The sequence below is a fragment of the Staurois parvus genome, unplaced genomic scaffold, assembly GCF_062004578.1.
Source record: "Staurois parvus isolate SC_StPar_1 unplaced genomic scaffold, SC_StPar_1.0 ptg000047l, whole genome shotgun sequence".
In the NCBI taxonomy this organism is placed as follows: domain Eukaryota; kingdom Metazoa; phylum Chordata; class Amphibia; order Anura; family Ranidae; genus Staurois; species Staurois parvus.
Genome location: NW_028317843.1, coordinates 1,626,465 through 1,650,040, shown reverse-complemented (window position 1 = coordinate 1,650,040; position 23,576 = coordinate 1,626,465). Strand labels below are relative to the sequence as shown.

The window sequence follows — 23,576 nt, the reverse complement described above, 5'->3', positions numbered from 1 at the left end:
CAGGATTTCCATTATTTTGCACAGGTGATTTGATCAGTTTCACTGCCTTAGTAATTACCACAGCTGTTTCATCTGAGGGAAATCCTGAAAACATGACCTGTTGGGGGTCCATGAGGACTGGAGTTGAGAAACACTGGTGTAAGGGAAGATGAGGCTTGTCATCAATGGTCAGAGAAGGATCTGCTGAGACCATAGATGGCTGCAGAGTTTGGTAGGTAAGGGGCTGGAATAGCAGAGTTTAGCAGGGAAGCTGGTGGTGAGAGGTGAGAGACTGTGCTAGCTTTGCAGGCTCACCTCTCACCACCAGCTTCCCTGCTAAACTGCACATTCTGAAATGGCTGGGAGGGATGGGGCAGTGTTTGGCGGTACCAGGGAAGATAGGGATGGGTTTAATCAAACCTTTGATCGATTTCTTACACAGAGACAGACAACGGTTTCAGGAAGTGCTCAAACCCTGTCCCTTCTGGTCTGGGATTGTATAGCTAGTTTTAGCTCAGGGCTCAAAAACCAGCATAGGCTAGATAGAGCTTAGGCATCTGACAGCCATTTTTGGTTGTTAGAGGGCCAGTTGCATAACAGATTAGAAACTACTAGGAAGGGGCTAAAGTGCAGGGTCGATAGATTGACTCTACGTTCCAAAGTCACACCACAGTTTCTACTGGTGCAAATGTGAGTTCCAGACTGGTTGGACAATGGCTGGAGGGTCTCCGTATCACTGCTGATCTTTTCTTCAGGCCTATGATGCCAAGATGAACACTACATCATAATCATCTTGATGGGCCCCAGCAGCTTGACGTTTTTGTGATGCTCATATGGAGGTATCTTTAATAATAACTACAGTATATGTCTGGGTATTTGTGCATATTTCCTCCAAGCCTCCTGATGGACCTTTTGCTGAGAATATCCGTCTGTACATTTCATGTATGTACTGTTATTAATCTTTTCTTATATAAAGCTTGTATTATTTCCATACTGGTGTGCATATACTGTAAATACTTATGGTTAATGTTATATGCTGGTTGCAGTAGTTCCTCTACTACTAATTACATTGATTAGATTATGGATTAATTTTCCAGAAAGGGAATCCCCTCTGTTCATAGAGGTCCTGTCCTGGGTGGTTGCATTGCCAACCTCATTATCAACCCCACTCTTCCAATTAGCCAGGGTTTTGGTTCTCTTGTACACCTACAGGTTTAGCACCAGAAAGATAAAATGTAGATGGCAACTCAAGTTGCGCGGCTAAATTTTATCCTGTATGCTGAAGGTGTGCCAGTGTGGAGACACTGAAGCCTGGGCACTGGCTATTCCAAGCTCCTAAATAGGTCACGGTTGAGTGGTGTAGACTTGTAACCTAAGTTCAGCACCATATTCTGTTTGTGAAGGGCCATTTGTCATAGCCTTCAAAAGAGGGCTATACCTGAGGGGATTACCAGAACACATTATTTAGCTTGGATGCACTTAACAAGAAAAATATTTCTGACACTAGGTCCACTTTAGATGGATTCTACATAAAACCTGGATACTGATGACTACTATGCAAATATTATGTGTGTCGTTTCCCACTTTACACCCCAGTCACATCAAACCTGACTTTGAAATCACGCGACTTACAGTGAAGTCGCACGATTTAAAAGTTAGGTGACATGCTGATTTCAGCTGTGATTTTCTAGACATCTGACACAGATGTCTATGTAAATCGCACCAAAAGTAGTACATGTACTACTTTAGAAATCGGTGCGGCTCCGGCCAAATCGGAATCGCACTGATATGACCGCTCTAATAGCGGACAATGTGGTGCGACTTGGCATGTGATTTGCAAGTTGCATGGCATGCAAGTTGCATGCCAATTTGCATCCAGTGTGACCAGGGACTTAAATAAAGCCCCCCTAAGCCAATCCTGTCAATAATGCAGGGAGTGGCATTATTCCACACTCTATGTCAATGGTACAAAATATCCAAGCTGTTCTGCATCTTTGAAATGGTGTCATTTAAACAAAGTACTGTATAACCAAAATAAATTCAGAATGCCATAAGAAAGAAAATGAGAGGTTGTGTTTGATGTATACACAGTGAAAAGAATAATATATCACATGACTATTTTTATTAATGTATAGGCCTCTAAAAATTATTTTAAGTATACATTGAATGATTTATAATATAAGCACCTGTCATTATTGTTAATAGCAAATTCTAAAGCCTAGGATGCATTAATAGATCAACATTTCATTTGCTAAACAGCAGGTGTTTTGAGTTCACTGAACATTATCTATTCATGTTTTCTAATTAACTTCTTTTTGACGCTGCTTGAAAATCTGCAAACTAATTACTGTAATTAAATAATCAAGATTTTTTCGAGGTGAATTCAAGCCAAAACTATCAGCTGCATTAAAGTCATTAGGACATCTGAACAGTTTTTCTTTTTCTCTCTAATAAAGTTTATGTCAGATAAAAGAAATTAAGAAAAGTTGCAAGGCCACGTTATTTTTCAAGCTTGGATTTAAAGGTTTGCAGAGGTATCGCATTTTGACAAATCTTACTCATGTTGGCTGTTTATTAATAAAAAAAGGAAGAAAGCTGAAAAAAAAAATGTAAATTGCTTAGAAATTCAGTACTAATATATCTGCTTCCAAATGTTAATGATGAAAGAGGCACATGCAGCTTAATTCATAAAGACTAGCAAAAAGTTAATGTGGAGGAATTGCTGATTTAAATACGTTCTACAGGCTGATTTATTTTTAACCTTTAATGAATTCTAATCATTAAGGTAAAAAAACCTTCTGCATGCAGCTCCCCCGACCCAGCCCCCCATACTTACCTGAGCCTGATAATGATCCAGCAGTGTGTATGAGAGCAGTGGCTTTCTCTGCTTTCTCCATCCTCATTGTCTCAGAGACAGCAGTGGAAGTCAGTGGCTCCCACTGCTGCCAATTATAGGCAACGAGGAGGAAGCAAGGGGCTGGAATGAGCTGTGCTCTGTGTGTCAATGGACACACAGAGTACAGCTCGGGAGCGAGCCTGCACAAGTGACCCCAAAGCAAGCGACTTTGGGAGAAGGACCTAGGGGTGCCAGAGGGGGACCCCAGAAGAGGATTGCACAGAGCAGGTAAGTATAGCATGTTTGTTATTTAAAAGAAACAATGTGATCCTTTAGAATCTCATCAGTTTTTGGTAACATAGCTGCATGTAATTGACCACTACTAGTGCACTCGTGTACATTATGGGGCTGATTTCATAAAAGCAAATAGGCTGTTCACTTTGAAAAGGAAGCGCATGGGAATTGGCTCCAGAACTCAACAAATCAGGTGACGTCTCACTTTGCAAAGAAAATTGAATCACATTCAAGGAAAATTAAAAAAAAACAGCATTTCTGCTTGTACAAGATTGGATGTCAGCAGAGGTTCACCTCATTCACTAAGCTCTGGGGAACTTCCCTTGCAAAGTGAACAGTCTGCTTGCCTTTAGTAAATCAGACTATATGTTTACCTGTGACAACAGTCTGAAGGTGTTGGTGAAGAATTCTATGAATACCAAGGAGAGCAAGGATAACAAACAAACTGATCCTTCACCAATCCAGCCTTTTACTAGAAGCTCAGGTGACTAGGGTGATGCTATCTTATTTTGGATATATTACAAATATGACAAGAAGCAACAAACTGGAAAAGACAATTATACCTGAACAAGTTAATGGATAAAATTCAAAACATTATCATTGATGTATAAAGCCGTTCATAACACTACATCACCGATCTTCTCTCTAAATACCACCCAAACCGTACTCTCCGCTCCTCACAAGACCTCCTACTCTCTAGCTCCCTTGTCTCCTCCCATGCTCATCTCCAGGATTTCTCCAGGGCTTCTCCCATCCTCTGGAACTCCCTACCCCAATCTATCAGACTATCGCCTACTCTGCTCACTTTTAGGCTCACTTTTTAAAGTGTGATGGTAAAGGTCTCCTCAAAATTATGGTAAGATAATATACACTCATCAGCCACTTTATTAGGTACACCTGTTTAATTGCTTGGTAACACAAATTGCTAATCAGCCAATCACATGGCAGCAACTGAATGCATTTTGGCATCTAGGCATGGTGAAGATGAATTTCTGAAGTTCAAACCAAGCATCAGAATGGGAAAGAAAGGGGATGTAAGTGACTTTGAACGTTGCATGGTTGTTGGTGCCAGATGGGCTGGTCTCAGTATTTTAAAAACTGCAGATCTACTGGGGTTTTCACGCACCACCATATCTAGGGTTTACAGAGAATGGTCCGAAAATGAAAAAATATCCAGTGAGTGGCAGTTGTGTGGGCAAAAATACCTTGTTGATGTCAGAGGTCAGATGAGAATAGGCAGACTGGTTGCTGTGACATTCAGATGGTAGGGTCAGAATTTGGCGTAAACAACATGAAAGAATGGATCCATCCTGCCTTGTGTCAATGGTTCAGGCTGGTGGTGGTGTAATGGTGTGAGGGATATTTTCTTGGCACTAGCAAGGTGTACCTAATAAAGTGGCAGGGTGAATATATACATAATTATAAATACCTAATCACTTCAATTAGCAACTGTAAAGCATCCTAAACCCTTTCCTTCTTCTCTGCAGGAAAAAAAAAATCTACAATGTTCCTTTTGATATTCATGTGAAAATGACTCTTAATCCTGATCCATTTATAGTTGGCAAGGTAAGCTAAGAGTTTTGGATGTTAGAGTGTCTGCCCAGTTATGCCATCAGCCATTCTGTTATGACTTCAGTCATGGCATGGACAATAATGGAGTTCTGCACAAGTGCTGGAAGGCTGGATCTGTGATATCCTAAAATACCCGAGCACTGCCAAACTGAACAAAGCTCCAGACAGAGTGGCTGATGTTAATGGAAGTGGTGCAGTAATCAAAATTGAAATCAATTTTCTAAGCTGCAATATTTAGAACAAAAAACAAAGTGAAAACATGTAGTGTTTGTTTTTATAAAGGCTTTCATATAGGAATTACAATTTGATGTGCTAAACAAACTACATGTATAAAATGCACAGCTGGGTCTTATGTATATTACTTCCAGTATTCCACCAAGCAGAGAAAACGGGAAATACTTAGTTCCTACTGTACAGTACACTTTTTTAATCTCATGTTATTTTTACAACTAGTTCATATAAGGTCACAAAACTTCAAAGTAAGATCTTTCATGCATATAGTCTGATGTGAAAAATATACTTTTTCATATAATAGGGTTTAAATTTTTATTCAGAGAGGAGCCAACTTGAAGCAACGAAACTAAATTCTGTTAGTCAGAGAACTAAGTTCTGATTGCTACTGGCTTTTATTTTTTCCTTGTTTTTTACCTTATTAAAAAAAACTTGTATATATGAAATAAGCACTTGCTCATTATAATGTTCATCATTACTAGCAGTTGCACATCCAGTTGGGAACATAATAGGTCACGTGACATGTTGCATTACTGCATTCACAACTCATTTACCACAACTACATTTAAAACTTCTGGACATATATTTAACAAGTTTTACATAAAGTGGCCTTTTTTCAACCCATTCCCACAACCACACTTTAAGGGGTTCTAAATGCCAGGAGGTAGAGGCAGGCATTCTGATCATGTAACCTCTTGGAAGCTTTCTGGTACCCGCTAATTACTGTGCCGAGAGCACACAGGGAGCATGCTCTCAGCATAGTAAAGTGTTTATATAGAGCAGCCGCTCTGCATTAAAGCCTACCCACTGAGAGGTTGTATATATGCATATGGCCAGCGGGAAATAGTCAAAGCTAAACTGATCTTTTAGTTTAACCGCTTCCCCTCCGCCCTATAGCAGAAATACTGCTACAGGGTGGCAGGGGTGTGCAAAATCACGTATATATATGTGATATTGCAGTTCCGGGTAGAGGGCATGTGCGCCCTACCCGCGTCGCCATTCGTGTCCTCCGCTGTCAATCACTGGGTCCTGGGCAGTGATTACTCGCCGGCACCTGGTGATTGCTGAGTATTACTGATGGGGGGAGAGAACTGTATGTAAACCATACAGTTCTCACCCCTATCAGCTCCTGCACACTGCTTTGTATGACCATGCATAGCAGTGGAAAGCACACACACAGCACACACTTTAACCCTTTGATCACCCCATATGTTAACCCCTTCCTGCCCAGTGCCATTAGTACAGTGTCAGTGCTTTTTTATTAGCACTGATCACTGTATTGGTGTCTCTGGGGATGTCAGTGACACCAAGTCAGTTCCCCCCAGTGTCAGAATGCCCGCTGCAGTCCCGCTATAAGTCGCTGATCGCCGCCATTACTAGTAAAAAAAAAAAGAAATCCAGTATATATGCCGCCATTTGTAAGCACTATAACTTACATGTAAACCATATCATTTACACGTATTGGGATTTTTTTTAGCAAAGACATGTAGCAGAATACATTTTGGCGTACATTTATGACGAAATTTGATTTTTTAAATTATTTTATTGGACGTTCACTAGCAAAAAGTTAAAAATATAGGTTTTTTTTCTCACAATTGTCAATCTTTTTTTTTTTTGTTTATAGTACAAAAAATTGAACATTTACAGGCAATCAAATACCACCAAAAGAAAGCTCTATTTGTGGAAAAAAAGGGCGTAATTTCATTTGGGTACAGCTTTGCATGACCGCGCAATTGTCAGTAACACAGCGCCGCAACTGGAGAGAAGGGGGGGGTGGTAAATCCTCTGGAGGGCAAGTGGTTGAATAAGCCAAATACATTGCAGGTGTTGTTTGTTTTTTTTAATAAGCAGCCAGTCTGAAAAAAAAAGCATGTCATCTGCCAGCATGCTGTAGAAAAAGACCCATGCTCCCCATGAGTGGTTTCTTTTTACAAGTAGGACATTCCTCCTACTAAGTCAGAGCTAGAGCTGCCCAATCAGCAGGGAGCAAGAGCTTTGCTGATTCAGGAGCCAAAAATCTGACTCAGCAGGGGGTGTGCTGAACCTTAGAAACCAATTAGGGATTACGGTTCCTTCTCTATGGCATGCTGGCAGGGGAAAACCTTTTCTACTCACACTGTAAAACTTTGCACATTTTATGTGTTAATGTACCTGGAATGTACACCAAATGTAACATATGTAGTTGATTTAAATTGAAAATTCAATTGGGCTTTAATATGTTTTAAATAAATTAACTGATAATTCTGATGTTTCTAATATCCAGTGCAGTTTACTGTACAGTATATATTGTGTTAAGACCTATTAGCATTTTTTTACTTTTTTTTTTTTTTTACAAATTTTGTTATATTAAAGTAGGGATATGTGGGCATATGTTAGGAAGTATGTATGTGTGTTTGGGTTGAAAGATGTTTTAATATTCCTGCTGTAAAGAGTACCTTGAAGAATCTCATTGTATGTTTACAGTGATATTAAGAGTACTATCTTATTTTGCAATTTTGCCCTGGTTTTGAATCCTGGAATGGTTGAAATATATACCTAACATTTACTGCCTCTACCTACAAAATATTTTTTTTATTCTCTCCTTTAGCACATCCCACACAGTCATTACCTTTTACATCACCTGACTCTCCCTCTTAGATTGTAAGCTCTAATGAGCAGGGCTCTCTGTTTCCTGTATTGAACTGTATTACAACTGTGCTGTCTGCTCTCACTTTGTAAATGTTGGCGCTATATACACAGTTACATAGTTAGCTTGGCTGACAAAAGTCCATCCAGTTCAACCATTGAAAAAAAAAGTTATAATCCTACACCCACAGTTGATCCAGAGGAAGGCAAAAAACCCAGCAAAGCATGAACAAATTTGCTCCTGCAGGGGAAAAAGATCCTTCCTTATCCCCGAGAAGCAATTGGATATTCCCTGGATCAAATTTACCTATAGATGTTAGTATCCAGTTATATTGTGTGTATCCAGGAAAGAATCCAGGCCTATACATTCCGCTATATACATAATAATAATAATTAAGTGTTCTTGCATGGCAAGACCACTTACTGTTATCTCACATATATATTCTTATTATTATAGCCAAATTTACCACCCTAACTCCTCCCACAGTTTTTACACTACATAGACAGTAATATACCGAAATGTGCGGATTGTTCCCGATTGGTGTGCTATTACTTTGTGGAACATTTTGCGAATGGTTCACGAAATATCACCGTTTTTGTGGTGAAATTGGTCCCTTAGGAATGAATGGCGGAATGTTCAAAACTAGAGTGGGCGTTGACAAAAGCTAGAGTGTGAGCTGAAAAATCAGGACATGATTTCTAAACTGCCACCACTCCCTCATTTTCAAGCCCACCTACACAAATCTTATATCAAAACGTTCAGCTATCCCTGCTGCCACTACAAATGCCCACGGCTAAGCCATAGTCCTGATAGTTTTCACAATATGACCATTTGTTTGCAACTCACAACACCCATTGACATTCATTGAAACTCCACTCTAGCCACCTCGAATTTGAAGGGCAATATCTAAACTGCGACTGCGCCTTCATTTGTAATATTTCAGAGACATACTATGCATCAAAATGTAGGTCTGGATCTTGTGATTCTCACAATATAAAGCTCTTCGCTGTAGGATTTATAGTTTTTAAAACTACGACCATTTGAAGACGCCAGTGAAGTGAGCAATTTGGAGCAGTTTTAACCGCTCTTTTCTGCCCTATTTGAAATCTAATTTTGAATTCATGACAGTCTGGCCGGCTTCTGGTTAAAGGTTTGGAAATAAGTTTTCTACAGTAGAGAGTATTTGAGGTTATAATGCTGCTAATGTTTTTATAAATGTATGTTTTAATATAACTGTAAAGCACGTTGGGCAACAACATTGCAATTAAATGTGCTATATAAATAATTAAAAGTTGAAATGCATTTCTCACTCTATCAAGCTTGTCATGTGCACTTTTTAAATTTGATCAATGAATTGGTTAATGTAATGTTTACTATCTTTACTCCAAACACTCCACACAGTTACTCTGCCCACTCCATAAAGTTACTCTGCCCAGTCCGACCTTTTCACAGTTACTCCAGCCACTCCAACCACACAATAGTTACTCCAGCCACTCCACCGAGTTACTCTGCCCACTCCAGTTGTAGACTACTGGTGGAGGCAAGAACACTTCACACAATTTCCCAAGAAGTTGTAGCTTTTCTAGTTAAGTGTCCTTGCATGGCAAGACCCCTTACTGTTATCTCACATATATATTCTTATTATTATAGCCAAATTTACCACCCTAACTCCTCCCACAGTTTTTACACTACATAGATAGTAATAGACCGAAACGTGCGGATTGTTCCCGATTGGTGTGCTATTACTTTGTGGAATGTTTTGCCAAATGGTTCACAAAATATCAGCGTTTTTGTGGTGAAATTGGTCCCATAGGAATGAATGGCGGAATGTTCAAAACTAGAGTGGGAGCTGACAAAAGCTAGAGTGTGAGCTGAAAAATCAGGACATGATTTCTAAACTGCCATCACTCCCTCATTTTCAAGCCGACCTACACAAATCTTATATCAAAATGTTCAGCTATCCCTGCTGCCACTAAAAATGTCCACGGCTAAGCAATAGTCCTGATAGTTTTCACAATATGACCATTTTTTTGCAACTCTCGACGCACATTAACATTAATTGAAACTCCACTCTAGCCACCTCAGATTTGAAGGGCAATTTCTAAACTGCGACTGTGCCTTCATTTTTAATATTTCAGAGACATACTATGCATCAAAATATAGGTCTGGGTCTTGTGATTCTCACAATATAAAGCTCTTCAGTGTAGGATTTATAATTTTTAAACTACAACCGTTTGAAGATGGCAAGCGCCAGTGAAGTGAGCAAGTTGGAGCAGTTTATTTTTAACTGCTCTTCTCTGCCCTTGCTGTAGATTGAGTTGCCATAGGAACCCAGGTGTGTGAGCAGGCAGCAGAGTGACAAGCCACTCCACCCAGTTACTCTGCCCACTCCAGTTGTAGACTACTGGTGGAGGCAAGAACACTTCACACAATTTCTCCAGAAATTGTAGCTTTTCTAGTTATTATTATTATGCTGAACTCTTAAATTAGACTGCCAGAATAATTTGTCTTCTGTGTTGCCAACCATAAGATCATTGGAAGTCCAAACGACCCATGATATGCATGTGCCCCCCCCCCTGTCTTTGACAGCTATAACTAATATTAGAATTATAATAACAAAAATTATATTAATAATCAATATTATAATTATCCGAAAATTTATATTAGTGGCCAAACACTAATTCTAAATTTTAAAGAACAGGGCTTTTTTTCTGAAATTGCATTATGTTTGTGATATGTGGTCAATTTAATTGCAAAGACTAAACCTGCCTATGCACTAGTAGATTTTTGAATGAATGTCCGTACGATAATTCTTATGAATAATCATACAAAAGTTCTCATTATTTTCGATAACTTAATGAATGCCATTTGAAACTACATCAAAATTTTGTTTGCATGTAACATTTAATTTTGAACTGAATCACTTTCAGGAACAAACACCACATGCACAGTTAGAAATTCATTTCTTTGAGAACAAATTTCAATCCTGCTCCTTAAGGTGATTGTAGCCATATTAGTGCACTCATTACAAATATAATTGAGCACTCTCCATGATAATTTTTTTATTTGCACTAACATCCAAATTTCTAGGACAAGCTTTTAGGGTGTAACCCTTCCTTCAAGGTCCAAGCAGTACTAATCTGCTTGGACCTTGAAGAAGGGGGTACATCTCCAAAAGCTTGTCCTAAAAATTTGTGAGAATCACAAGACCCAGACCTATATTTTGATGCATAGCATGTCTCTGAAATATTAAAAGTGAAGGCGCAGTCGCAGTTTAGAAATTGCCCTTCAAATTTGAGGTGGCTAGAGTGGAGTTTCAATTAATGTCAATGGGCGTCGTGAGTTGCAAACAAATGGTCATATTGTGAAAACTATCAGGACTATGGCTTAGCCATGGACATTTTTAGTGGCAGCAGGGATTACCGCAGCTGAGGTGTCTCGATGGGGCCGCGACCAGGTTCCTGGCTGCGTCAAGTCCATCCCCACCATCAGGGGCCCTGGTGAAGGGCAGCCTGGGACTTAGACTCCACGCCCCGAGGGACTTCGGTCTGTGGGTGGTGGTTGTCATCAGCCAGTGCGTTACATTGTTAGGCCTGCCTGTCCGTTCCTCGGCCCCTGCCCTGACAGTTCTGCCAGCAGGGAAGGCTACCTGCCTGCTGAACACAGAAGCACTGTGGGAGAGATTTCCCCATCAACACGGACTGTGTGTATGGGATAACAATTTTCTTTCCTTCCACCAAGAAGGAACGGACATTGTATAATCTATGGGCAGCTTAAGTGTAAATAAAAGAAGTATCAAGGACAGCACACAACTGAATTTGCATTCTGCTCCATCTAAATTTCTCACCAATACAGTCACTTTGACCCCCAATAGTGATTAGAAAATTTAAAAAATGAAAAATATGAACTAAATTCTACTATTGTATACCGGGCCTTAGATTTCTTCTTTTTTTTCAAGTGTGCGGAAAATGAAAAAAAATTCAAACTGAAACAAAATATACAGTTTCTTTTTCAAGCATCAAGCTTAGAAAAATGCAGAAAGAGATGTAGAGCTCAAACAACACTGACTGTGCTGATGGGATAACAATTTTCTTTCCTTCCACCCGTGATGCAAGGAAAGAAAATTGTATAATCTATGGGCAGCTTAAGTGTAAATAATAAAAGTAGCAAGGGCAGCACTCAATTGTTTTTTCATTCTGCTCCGTCTAAATTGCTTACCACTACAGTCATTTTGACCCCCACTAATGATTAGAAAAGGACAAAAGTCCTTAAAATGAAAGATATGAACACAATTCTACTAATGTATGCCTTAGATTTCATTTTTTTTTTAAGTGTGGGGAAAATAAAAAAAAGTTCAAACCGAAATAAAATATAGTTTCTTTTTCAAGCATCAAGCTTAGAAAAATGCAGAAAGAGATGTAGAGCTCAAACAACAATTTGGGGAATAACGTTCATAAACCAGCTTGCCATTTGCGGCTTATGCTCCTGTGACAACACAGCGGAGCGATATGGCAGCTTAATAGGGACAAAGAAAACATGTCAAAGTAAAGAGACAATTTTGTTGCTCTCCAAAACTGAAAGACGGAATTTTCTAAGCATGAGGAGAGCACTGCGGTTTTAAAAAAATATTACGCACTTATCCTATTAACGCAATCCAGAGAGGAGAGACAGGGATGCTGTGAGCCAGCAGGGTGAAGGACAGAAGTGACCCAGGCTGTATTTGTTCTATTTCATTCTTGGCACATTATCAAAGTGATGGAAAAATGAAACAATACCATTTTCCTTCCTTTTTCTGCATGAGTATAGAACGTATCGGCCTGTTGTATTCTTTCACACACACAAAAAAAAAAAACAACCATCTGGCTCAGCAGACTTGATAATCCTTAAAATATGTGACTTAGAGGATTCCAAGTGAAATGTCTAATTTTGTTGTGCATGTGAACATCAAGCTTACTATGTCATGATTCTTCCTTTCTAGGGCCCATGGTGACATGTGGATGGTGAAAGGGCTGTAGAGTCTCAGATTGTGCAGAGCGCTCAGAATACAAACAAGATGCAGATCAGCCACTGATGTGCCTTTCCCTAGATTGAAAAGCAAAAGGACTGCACAACCGTGAAGCCCTGGGCGAGCGGGGAGGGAATAGCTTTGCATTCCTACATTATAACAGAGCAAATAAATCCAGCTGCACACAATACATTACATTTCAAACAGCATTGTTATCTTTCACCCATATCAAAAGCTAGCAACTTATCTGTCCATCATGTCGTTATTTCACAATAGGACAATAAAAAGCAACACAAAAGGTAGGATTTAGGAATAAATGGTGTTTTATTTAGCTTAAGCTGGCCATACATTAGTAGATTTTCAAAAGAACATTCGTATGAATATTTGTGCAAAATCTTTTGTAAAATTAAATGGATGAATGTTTTTAAAATTTTGTTTGCATTTAACATTTTATATTGGAATGAATGTAATTTTCCCAAATGAAAACCACATGCACTGTTAAGAATGAAAAAAAAATTTCCATCTTGCTCCTTGACAATTGAGTACTGTCCGTAATACTTTTTTTATTTGCACTAACATACAATTTTGAGGACAAGCTTTCGGGGTATGTCCCCTTCTTCAAAGTCCAAGCAGTACTATACTAATCACAAAGTTTTAGCAGAATGTGCACACCTGTGGGACACCATTTCGCACAACCGGACCACATTATGGGAGACCTCAATATTTTAGTTCTTAAAGGAAATTTCAAATCTATCCAGGAAAGAAAAACATTTGAACTAAGAATGATAATTCTATTTGACACGAGATGACGGCCTGAATTTGGACATGGGATTCCTCACTCATTATCCAACAGTTTTATGACTATCAGCTCAAGCATGACTCCCTCTGTGTGAGTGTTGTCTCCCCCCCCCCCCCCTTTGCTTTTGCTGTGTCTTATCTCTAGCCTCTTTTTTTTTTTTTCATCTCTTCTAACATTCTGCTGAAACTTTTTGATTAGTATAGTACTGCTTGGACCTTGAAGAAGGGGACACTCCCCAAAAGCTTGTCCTCAAAATTGTATGTTAGTGCAAATAAAAAAAGTATCACGGACAGTACTCAATTGTTTCTGTCGCAAATGCACTAATACGGCTACAATCACCTCAAGCATCTTGCTCCTTCAAATTTTTTCATCACTGCAGTCGAAAATGACCATTGTTTTGAACCACTAATGATTAGAGAATTGAACAAACATTGTTAAATTGGAAGTAAACTCCACTTTGTCACTTTTACCTGTAGGCAAGCTTGTAATAAAGCTTACCTGTAGGCAAAATGAATTATCTCCCAAACATGCACCGGTTAGGAGAAGTTCACGTATTGAGGCTGGTGATGCAAACGGTACATGCACACTGCACACTGCATGGAGGACACACTGAATGTGCTGTCAATCCAGAGTGCTGTGCCGTGACTCCTGTGCATATGTGTAGCAAAAAAAAAAGAATATATACATACATACATATATATATATATATATATATATATATATGCTGTGTGTATATATATTTATTTTTCAAAGGGACTAAAGAATGTTCATATTTTAGGCCATTCAAATGACTGAAGCCCTCAAACACAAAAGGAAGACCGGGTGAAGATAGAAGCCATGACAGCGGTGACAGCGTGCCACTGGAGGGATCTGTTTTACAGGTAAGTCTTTCATAAAGTGCTAGTATGTGGTACATACAATACTAGCACAATATACCGTTAACTTGCAGGGGGGCTGTTTACTTTTAATTTTTTAATGCAGGACTTAACTACCATCTTAAAGGATAAGTTCACCTTTTTTAAAAAAAAAAAAAGAAATGCATATCTTTTTTGCAGGCAAACAATATGTGCATTTACTATTTTTTTTTTACTTGGAGGCTATAAAGCATTGCACTCGTGATCAGCAAATTGTGGGTGCCCTGCAGGACTGCTGCAGACCTGTCAGTGTATCTGTGTGCTTGTACCACAGAGCTCAACAGCACCGTGGTAGTTCATTGAGAACCACAACCCAACAGCCGCAAAGGCTGACGGGACTTGCAGTTTTACATTCACAAAATTCAATGAATGATACAGCCAAGTGGGCGGAGCCTCACACAGCCACATTTTTTTTTCTTTAAATAGTAAAAGCGAGTGAGGGGAGAAGACGCCCCCTAGATGTCACTTTATGCATCAGAGAAGGGAAGCATCTCTGACAGTTGGAACACATTACATGTTCCACCCAAAAAACGGATGGAACAGGTAACATTTTTTCCGAATGGTGAACTTATCCTTTCAAATAAATATAAAATTGAATAAAATTCTAATAGTGTATGGCCAGTTTTAGTGAATAAGGCAAAGTGGTATTTATTCAATTGTCCAATTGTTTGCAAGTGAAAATACTGTTTTGCTGGTTTTAAATTTCATTTGTACATGATCGGGTATTCAAAATAAGATTCAGCCTATCTTTGCTGCACTTTATTTAGTAAACATAATTAATGTACGTAATAAAATATGGGGTGGAGCCTACATTGCTGACATCACGCCGCCGCTACCAAGGCCATCTTGGTATATGAAATTTTGATTTTACCTACTCACTCCACCTGGATGTTTTTAATATTGTTATGCAAATCTACCAATGAATACTACACTATATAAGCACTTTCTTGCTCCTGTGGCTGAACTAACTCCCCCCAGGATTAAAGGAGACCTGCCCCAATGGATGGATGGATGGAGCTGCAAGAGTCAATCAGGAGCTGTCAGTATACCACTGCACCCCGATGTGTGATATAAACAAATGCACATTTTTGTTTGCTGTCTGGTGAGTGTACATCTGTCCAAGGTGGTGGATTCCCTTCATGAATAACTGCACATTTGCACTTCTGCACTTTGATTAGCTACCATACCATATAGGACATTAGCAGCTTTTACTACCTGTTTTGTGATATTTACAGTTGTCACGGACGCATATTGATGCACACAGTTGCACCTTTTACGCACTTCTTTGCACTTTATTGATTTAATGTGATATAAGATATTTATGTCTCATGAGTTTATAGCACTGCACTTCATTTCATAGGTTGAATTTGGGACTGTTGCTGATATCCTGAGTGCTAGCAGCTATTCTCATATCTGTAAATAATATAATATTTATATATATCATAATTTTTTAGCGCTCGATTATACATTTTCTAGATAAAATATGAACAATTCTTTAGTCCCTTTGAAAAATAAATAAATATATATATATATATATATATATATATATATATACACAGTATATATATATATATATACACACAGTATATATATATATATATATATATATATATATATATATATATACACACATACTGTATATATATATATATATATATATATATATATATATATATTTTTTTTTTTTTTTTTACAAGCAGATTTTTTTGTTTTGTTTTCTGCACTTAACTGGGTTTTAGCTGTACTGTATGTATATTACATTTTCTCACTTCATCAGAGATCATAAGATCAAATGACTTGGTATGACTATATGTTTCCATAAAAATGGTTTCTCCAGCTGAATTAAGTACTTCTTGCTTTCTACTATTGTCTGTCAATCTAAAGCCCAAATCCAGTTTTTTAACCCTTGTCCCTACCTCTACCTGAAGCCTGTGCTTCAATACATATCTTTTTTCCTGGCCGGTCTAATACTGGTGTTTCTTATTCTCCTCTTCTTCCTTATCCTTGGACAACGTGAGGTTCACCTAATGATGTGTTGGCACCTGCTTTTTGTGTTTGTGACATCCTGGGCTCAAAGGAAGTGGGTTTGATGACAATGGATAAAATAAAACCTTGAAGAAGGCAGGTGGTACCAGAGAAAAGGTAAGTATTGCAGCCAAACTGTGCCCATTTGGCCTCATATTTTTGTTTTGTGGAGTTGGGTTTTGAGTATGAACAGAGGAAGAGGAATGAAGGATCTTGTTTTATTGTAGATCCACATTACGGCCCTTGAGCATGTCTAAGACATGAATCCAGTGAGTCCGGCTTTAAAATACCACAAGGTATATGAACAAATTGGGTACAAAGTAAACATCCTTTTAAATGAAATGCAAAACTGACAACACTCCTTTTTATTGTGAGTACTTGTTTATTATTGTAAGAGCTCCGATTGCAACTATTTTCAATATACTGTCATGCTCACGTCAGCATATTATATGCCCCTGTCTTATTCAGAAATTGTTCTTGTACATAAATATATATAACAAGTACAGTATGACTGCATTTTTTCTAGTATAAGAAAAAACAACATAAAATATGTTGAAATACATTTCTGAACTACGCTCGGCAACATAGACCGCATGAAGGCTCTGACAATTACCTGTGTATTCCAGATGGAAGCCAGCTGCAGAAACACTGATGTCTGATTGAAAATTTAAGTACAGATTGTTTGATGTGCTGTTTAGAAGATGAGGAATAGTAGTCCCTGGAAAGAGGAGGAAAAAGGGAAGTATGTCATCCATATATCAACACACAGAAAGAGCTGCAGGCTTTAATTAAGGGATATCCGGTCGTATAATTCACGGATAACCATATAACTTATTTATGGCTTAAAAGATCTGCTTAATCAAGGTGTCAAAGCAAATTTACACAAAATGTACACTATACACACTAAATTTAGATAAACTATATAAATTTGCAATAAATTTGAGATCCTTTTTTGTCTGGGTGCTTCACAACTCTTTCAGACTGATCAGTTTTTGATGCACTTTTGGAGGTTAAAAAGTGGAAGAAAAATGCAAGAAAAATGTATCCCTTTAAATCCTATGGCACTTGTCACATCAGTGGGCAGGGAGTGCAGTGCATTTTTAAAAGTCCTGCATGCTACATTTTTGGTACACGTTTAAAAAGTGCACCAAAAAGCACCATCCTGTTAAAATGAATGGCTTTAAAAAGCATCAAATATGCACCACAATACATTAAAAACAAATGGCGTTTGCGTTTTGGTACGCTTTTTGAGTCACGTGTCCATGTTTCAAAGGTGCACGATTGGAGTCAGGCAACATGAAAATGCACCAAAATTGCTTCAAAAACAAATCAAAAACCTCTAAAAATATTCTTTTTTAACATATCTTTTCAATGGAGCAGTTGTAAAAGCTGGCCAGACACTATTAGATTTTTCTTCATTCCGTCTGTAGGCTAACACATTCCTCCATCCATACTAAATCACACAGATGGTTGAATTCCCCTGCTGGGATATTGTATTCTGACAGTTGCCAGGACCAGCAGGCACCCACTAATCAAATTTCGGCCAGTTCATTAGGAACTGTCTGAAACTTGAACAGTGTATGGCTACCTTGAATTGGTTGTAGAGGCTGAAGGTTTTTTACCTTCATTTATTCTATGTACAAGGGACAGTTCTTACATTTCTTATGAAGTGTGCATTGTGCTGGTGCTAGCTGTCATAGTTAAATCCTTTGTCCTCTGTCCCCCTCCCATAGTCATATTATTCTGGTGTGGCAGGGAGTAAAAGAGCTGAGGAAACAGTCAGAGGCACTCATCAAGAGTGCTGACTATTGTCCGCCCTCTCTGCTGCCCCTTCTTAAAATTCATAGAAGCTGTACTATAGCTTCCATAAATGAAAAGCAATCTAAGAATGGAGGACAGGTGGAATGAATGAAAGGTCCACCTCCTCCATTCATAGATGGTTTGTTTTTCATTTATGGAAGCTATAGTACAGCTTCTCTGAATTTTAAGAAGGGGAAGCAGAAAGGGTGGGCATAGTCAGAGTTCTTGATGAGTGCATATGACAGATACCTCAGCTCTATGACCCCTACAGCACCACAAGATTACTGCTACGGGGTATGACTGGGGGGCAGAGACCAAACGATTTTAACTTGGCTGACAGCAGTGCAAGGGACATTTTGGAATAAGCCTTGTCCTGATTTTTTTTACAAAAAGTTTTACCTGAACATAGGCTTTAAACAGTTAGTTCCCCCACTTTCATCTATCTCCCAGGGACTCTCAGGTGAAATCTTTGAGTTCCTGAGTCTGACATGCTATGACCTCTATGAGTGAATCCCACGGTCACTGATTTGCTTTTTATTTATTTTATTTTACACAGAATGCAACATGAGGGGCTTCAACATGCAATAGTGTGTGGGAACATCAAAACTTCCAGGTGGTCAGGAAGAAATAAGGTGGTGTTTCTCAAGGTGTGGGGTATTGCAGTACTGCTGTGGTGGGCACCACTTCAGCTGCCAGGCATTGAAAGTCTGCCAACCATGCTATGTATATTGTACAACTTGCAAATTCAGCAGCCAGGATTTGTTTTACCAGAATGTCCAGTGCTATATGCTTACATCAGGCTCTTTTCCTGTAATTTCCAAGCTCCATGGGCACAGAGTAGGAGAGAAGGAGGCAAGGTCTCAGTAGTTGTCCTTTGGCAATGGGGGAGATTTACTAAAACTGGTAAACTCAGAATCTGGTGCAGCTGTGCATGGTAGCCAATCAGTTTCTAACTTCAACTTGTTCAGTTAGGCTTTGACAAACTGAAAACTGATTGGTTACTATGCACAGCTTCACCAGTTTTAGTAAATCTCCCCCAATGGGTCCAGAAATACAAATTGCATAACCATAGTTTTTCCCCTTTTGTTCATTTTAAATGTACATGTTGGTTAGGAAGACTGTTCACTAGCCCTCATTTTTAGTCAGAAAAGCTGCCAGTAGGCCGTGAAGTCACAGAACAAAGAGTGTGCAATGTACAGGTAGCAGAAGATGCCAGTGCAACATGGGCAGGGGGGGGGGGGGGAGCAGTTGATGGTTTAACTGCTGTTAAAGGGGACCTTTGAAGAAAAAATTTGAGAAGCATTGAAACAGGGGAACTATGACATGGAGATCTCATTGTTGCAGGGTCCAAGACATACAGGAAACCCTTTGCTGACTACTAGGCTTTGCTTTTAAATAAAATATCACTTTTAGGGCTCATTCACACGAGACTATCCAACATCCGCATTATTATGTTTAAGGCTTTATATTCGCACCTGAGCATTCCAGGAAATTACATTTCAGAGTATGTTCCTAGAACCCATGAAAAACGCACTAGAACTTGAAACTTGCTTGTGGTGTTATTAATTCATTATGGCACCTTAAAAGTGGCTAGCAAACGTGTGTTTTCTCTTGTGACAAAATGCATGGAAATGCACTAAAACACACAGAAAAAAGCTATGAGGTTCACTGCACAAAAAAGGTGTGTTGCACATAGGGCAGCCCATTCAAATGAATGGGTTGCCCTATGCTGTTGCATGCAAAAAAGTGCATAAGTACAACCCGCTGGTGTGAATGGAGTTACTGGCAGAAAGATTGTATATTTCCTGTAAGATCCTGTGTATTTTCTGTATGCATGCAAGCAGGGGCAGACTGACAACTCATGGGGCCCCCAGGCAATAGGGGATCATGGGGCCCCTGTGCCCTTGCCCAAACTCAAAAAAGCCTATGAAAAAGGTACCAGGGGCATCTCATGGGGCCCCCTACCGACCCCTGGCCCTCGGGCAGTGCCCGAGTTTCCAAATGGTCAGTCCGCCTCTTCATGTAAGGCTTATGTGGCATTTACATGTATGCAATGTCCAATGTTGGCTGCCACCCTACTAAGGCCACCGTGATAATACCAGCATTGTATAATCAGTAGTTCCTGCACTGCTGAATATACACTGTCTGTATAAAGGAGTCGTTGATACTCCGGCAACGCATGCGTAGAATGAGCTCAGGCAGTCAATTTATGAAAGCCCACCCAAGGTCATTCTGTGCAGACACAGTCAGCACATCAATGAGTCATTCAGACCAACAGCATGTAATCAGCAATTCCTCAAATCATTTCATGCAGATATTCCTATGCAACTGTTGTGGAGGGAGGGTACTTGGATTTACAACAGCACCGTACAGCGCAGGAATCGCTGATTATGAGCTGTTACTATTAACATGATGGTCTAAACGGAGGAAGCAGCCAACTGGGTTCCTGCACACTGGATGCTGTATGCATGGACTGTAAATGCTGCACAAGCCTTACATGCATACAATAAATAGGGTCTGTATGCTGCCCGCTGTACTCATGTGAATGTTAGCACAAACGTTTACATGTGTACATGTCCAAAATGATGGCCCCTGATGCAGCTGTGACCTATTTGTATTTATGCTGCTATATGCAGCAGAAAATTTACACTTCTATACACATCTGTGTGAATGGAGCCATGGACTAGTATATAGCTGCATACAAATGTGTACAAAGCTAAATGCTGTATGCAGTCTTTGTGAATGAGCCCTTAGCTAGACTGACCTTTTAAAGCTGAATTCCAGGCAGATATAAAGGGCACAAATTCATGCATCTCTGTATTAAAAGATAAGTTCACCTTTTAACAAAAAATAATAAATGCACATTTTTTTTGCAGGTAAAAAATGCGCATTTACTCTTTTTTGTTTTAGAAGCACTCCACCAGTGATTATCAGATCGTTGGTGCTATGCAGTTCTCTTGCAGACTGTCAGTGTAATCAGTCTGCTTGTACCTCATCCGAGCAGAAAGTTTCACACCGACAGGAATAATCAACAAACTACCACAGCACTCAACAGCGCCTTGGTAGTTAATTAAGAACTACTGTACAAGTTGACAGCCACCAAGGTTGCTGGCACTTGTAGTTTCCCATTCACAGAACTCTGTGAATGAGTGACGTGGCCAGATGGGCAGAGCCCCGCATGGCCACATTTTTTAAAATTGTTACAGCTAGCGGGAGAAGAAGATCCCCCGCTAGCTGTGACAACGTGGGATCAGAGGGTGCAGGGTCCATTCCTACAGTAACATTTATTTATTATTTCCGGTATTTATATAGAGCCATCAATTTATGCAGAGCTTTTACATATATATTGTTCATTCACTTCAGTCCCTAACCCTCAAGGGGTGTACAATCTAAGGTCCCTAACTCACATTCATACATACACATACTAGGACCAATTTAGACAGGAGCCAATTCACCTACCAGCATGTGGTTGGGATTCAAACCAACAACCCTAGTACTGCCAGGCAGAAGTGCTAACCATTTAGCCACTGTGCTGCCCATGTTACATGTTACATGTTATGCCCTGAAATTTGGTGTAACATGTAAAATGTTACGTAACGTGAATGTATCCTTTAGAAAATGATAGAAATGATTACATGTGTTTTTTAACCATTAGCCGCCCGGCCAATAGCCGTTTGGCGGCTTGAAAAGCGCTGCAGCTTTCCGGGTCCACGCCATTTGGCGTGCTCCCGCACATGCGCCGTTTGCGCTATTGCAGAGCGGCGCAGCAGCGGGATCTGTCACCGCCCGTGCACCTCGGACACGGCCGATGACAGATCCGAGTACCGGCTCCTGTTTCCGGTACCATGTGACCTGCCGCGACCAATCACAGCAGGTCACATGACAGTTGTATACAATGGATGGCTTCATTCATGATGCCATCCATTGTATACTAGTGCCTAGCTGTGAATGGTCACAGCTAATCACATGCACATGTCATGTGATTAGCTGTGACCAAATCACAGCTAAGCACAAAAAAAAAAAAAAAAAAAAAAAAAAGCTGAATGAATCGATTTCATTCAGCTAAATGCTTGCTTATAGCAAAGTAATTCTTTGCTATAAGCAAATTGTGTAAAAAAAAAAAAAAAAAAAAATACTGATCACTTCCCCAAAGTAGTACAATGTTACTATGGTAACATTGTACTATTTTGGTCATAGTAAAATATGAAAAAAAATCTTTAAAAAAATAAAAAAAAATGTAATAAAAAATTAAATATAATAAAAAAATAAAAAAAAATTAAAAAAAAATATAATTTTTTTTTTTTTCATACTGTCACCAGTCAGTGTCCCTGTTCACCGCCATGCCAGTTATATGATGACGCTGTACTGCACTGGTGACAGTATGTAAAAAAAAAAATAGTGAAAATAATATTTTTCATTTTTTCATTTTCGGAAAAATTATGACAAAAAAATACAACTTCAAAAAACTCGCCATGCCTCTTATGAAGTACGTCGGACTGTCTACTCAGCAAAAAGGGGTCATTTGGGGATATTTGTACTATTCTGACATTCTTGGACCTCAAGAAATTAGATTGGCTGTCAGTACTTCAGGATTGATCAATATTCAGATCTATACCATAGTTTGTGAACTCTATAACTTTCCTACAAACTAAATAATACATCCTAATTTGGGTTATTTTCACCAAAGACATGTAGCAGAATACATCTCGGCCTAAATTTATGAAGAACAATTATTTATTTGTAAACTTTTATAACAGAAACAAAGAAAAATGTGTTTTTTTTTCAAAATTTTTGGTCTTTTTTTGTTAATTTAGCAAAAAATAAAAACCCCAGCGGTGATTAAATACCACCAAAAGAAAGCTCTAGTTGTGTGAAGAAAATGATAAAATTTTAGTTTGGGTACAATGTTGTATGACTGCGCAATTGTCATTCAAAGTGTGAGAGCGCTGAAACCTGAAAAATGGCCTGGGCAGGAAGGTGTAAAATTGCACGGTATTGAAACGGTTAAACACAACCAGTATAAGTACATGAAAATGATCTAGTATTCGGCTCCCCTGTACAACAGCTTTCAGACTGGGTGAGGGGAAGCAATAATAAAAAACATTTAGGAGATTGCTGAAAAAGATAGAAGGAAAGTGCAAAGTGAGCAGAATGATGACATCAGTTAGCTGATGCTCTTTAACTGTCCAGTCAGCAGACTGAGGACAGGAAGGTCTCATCTTTGTAATCCCTAAGTAACCTGCCTAAATGTGCTGGGTGACAAAGGTGTGCAATCACAGAAAGACAGAGAGAAATACAAATCCTTTGGCAAGTAAAACAGCCCTTATATGTATTTTAACTTCTTATTCACCTGAAGTTCAGTTTTAAATTTAGGCCTCATGCATGTGGATGTTTACCAGTTCCTGTATGCTGAGGCGTAAAATCCTCGGCACTTTTGGGAGCCACATGTGCCGTGTACGGCCGCCATTATAAGCAAATGGCTGTACATGAACATG

At 39.1% G+C, this 23,576-nt stretch overlaps 1 protein-coding gene across 1 annotated transcript in view; it reads right to left on the bottom strand.

Annotated features, from left to right (window-relative positions):
- Positions 1-23,576, bottom strand: part of CSMD3 (CUB and Sushi multiple domains 3) — a 1,455,553-nt gene that overhangs the window by 283,523 nt on the left and 1,148,454 nt on the right. The window contains exon 38 of the mRNA XM_089664334.1: positions 16,895-16,999. Coding sequence (XP_089520460.1) covers positions 16,895-16,999 — 105 coding nt within the window. The remainder of the gene's footprint in view (positions 1-16,894; positions 17,000-23,576) is intronic.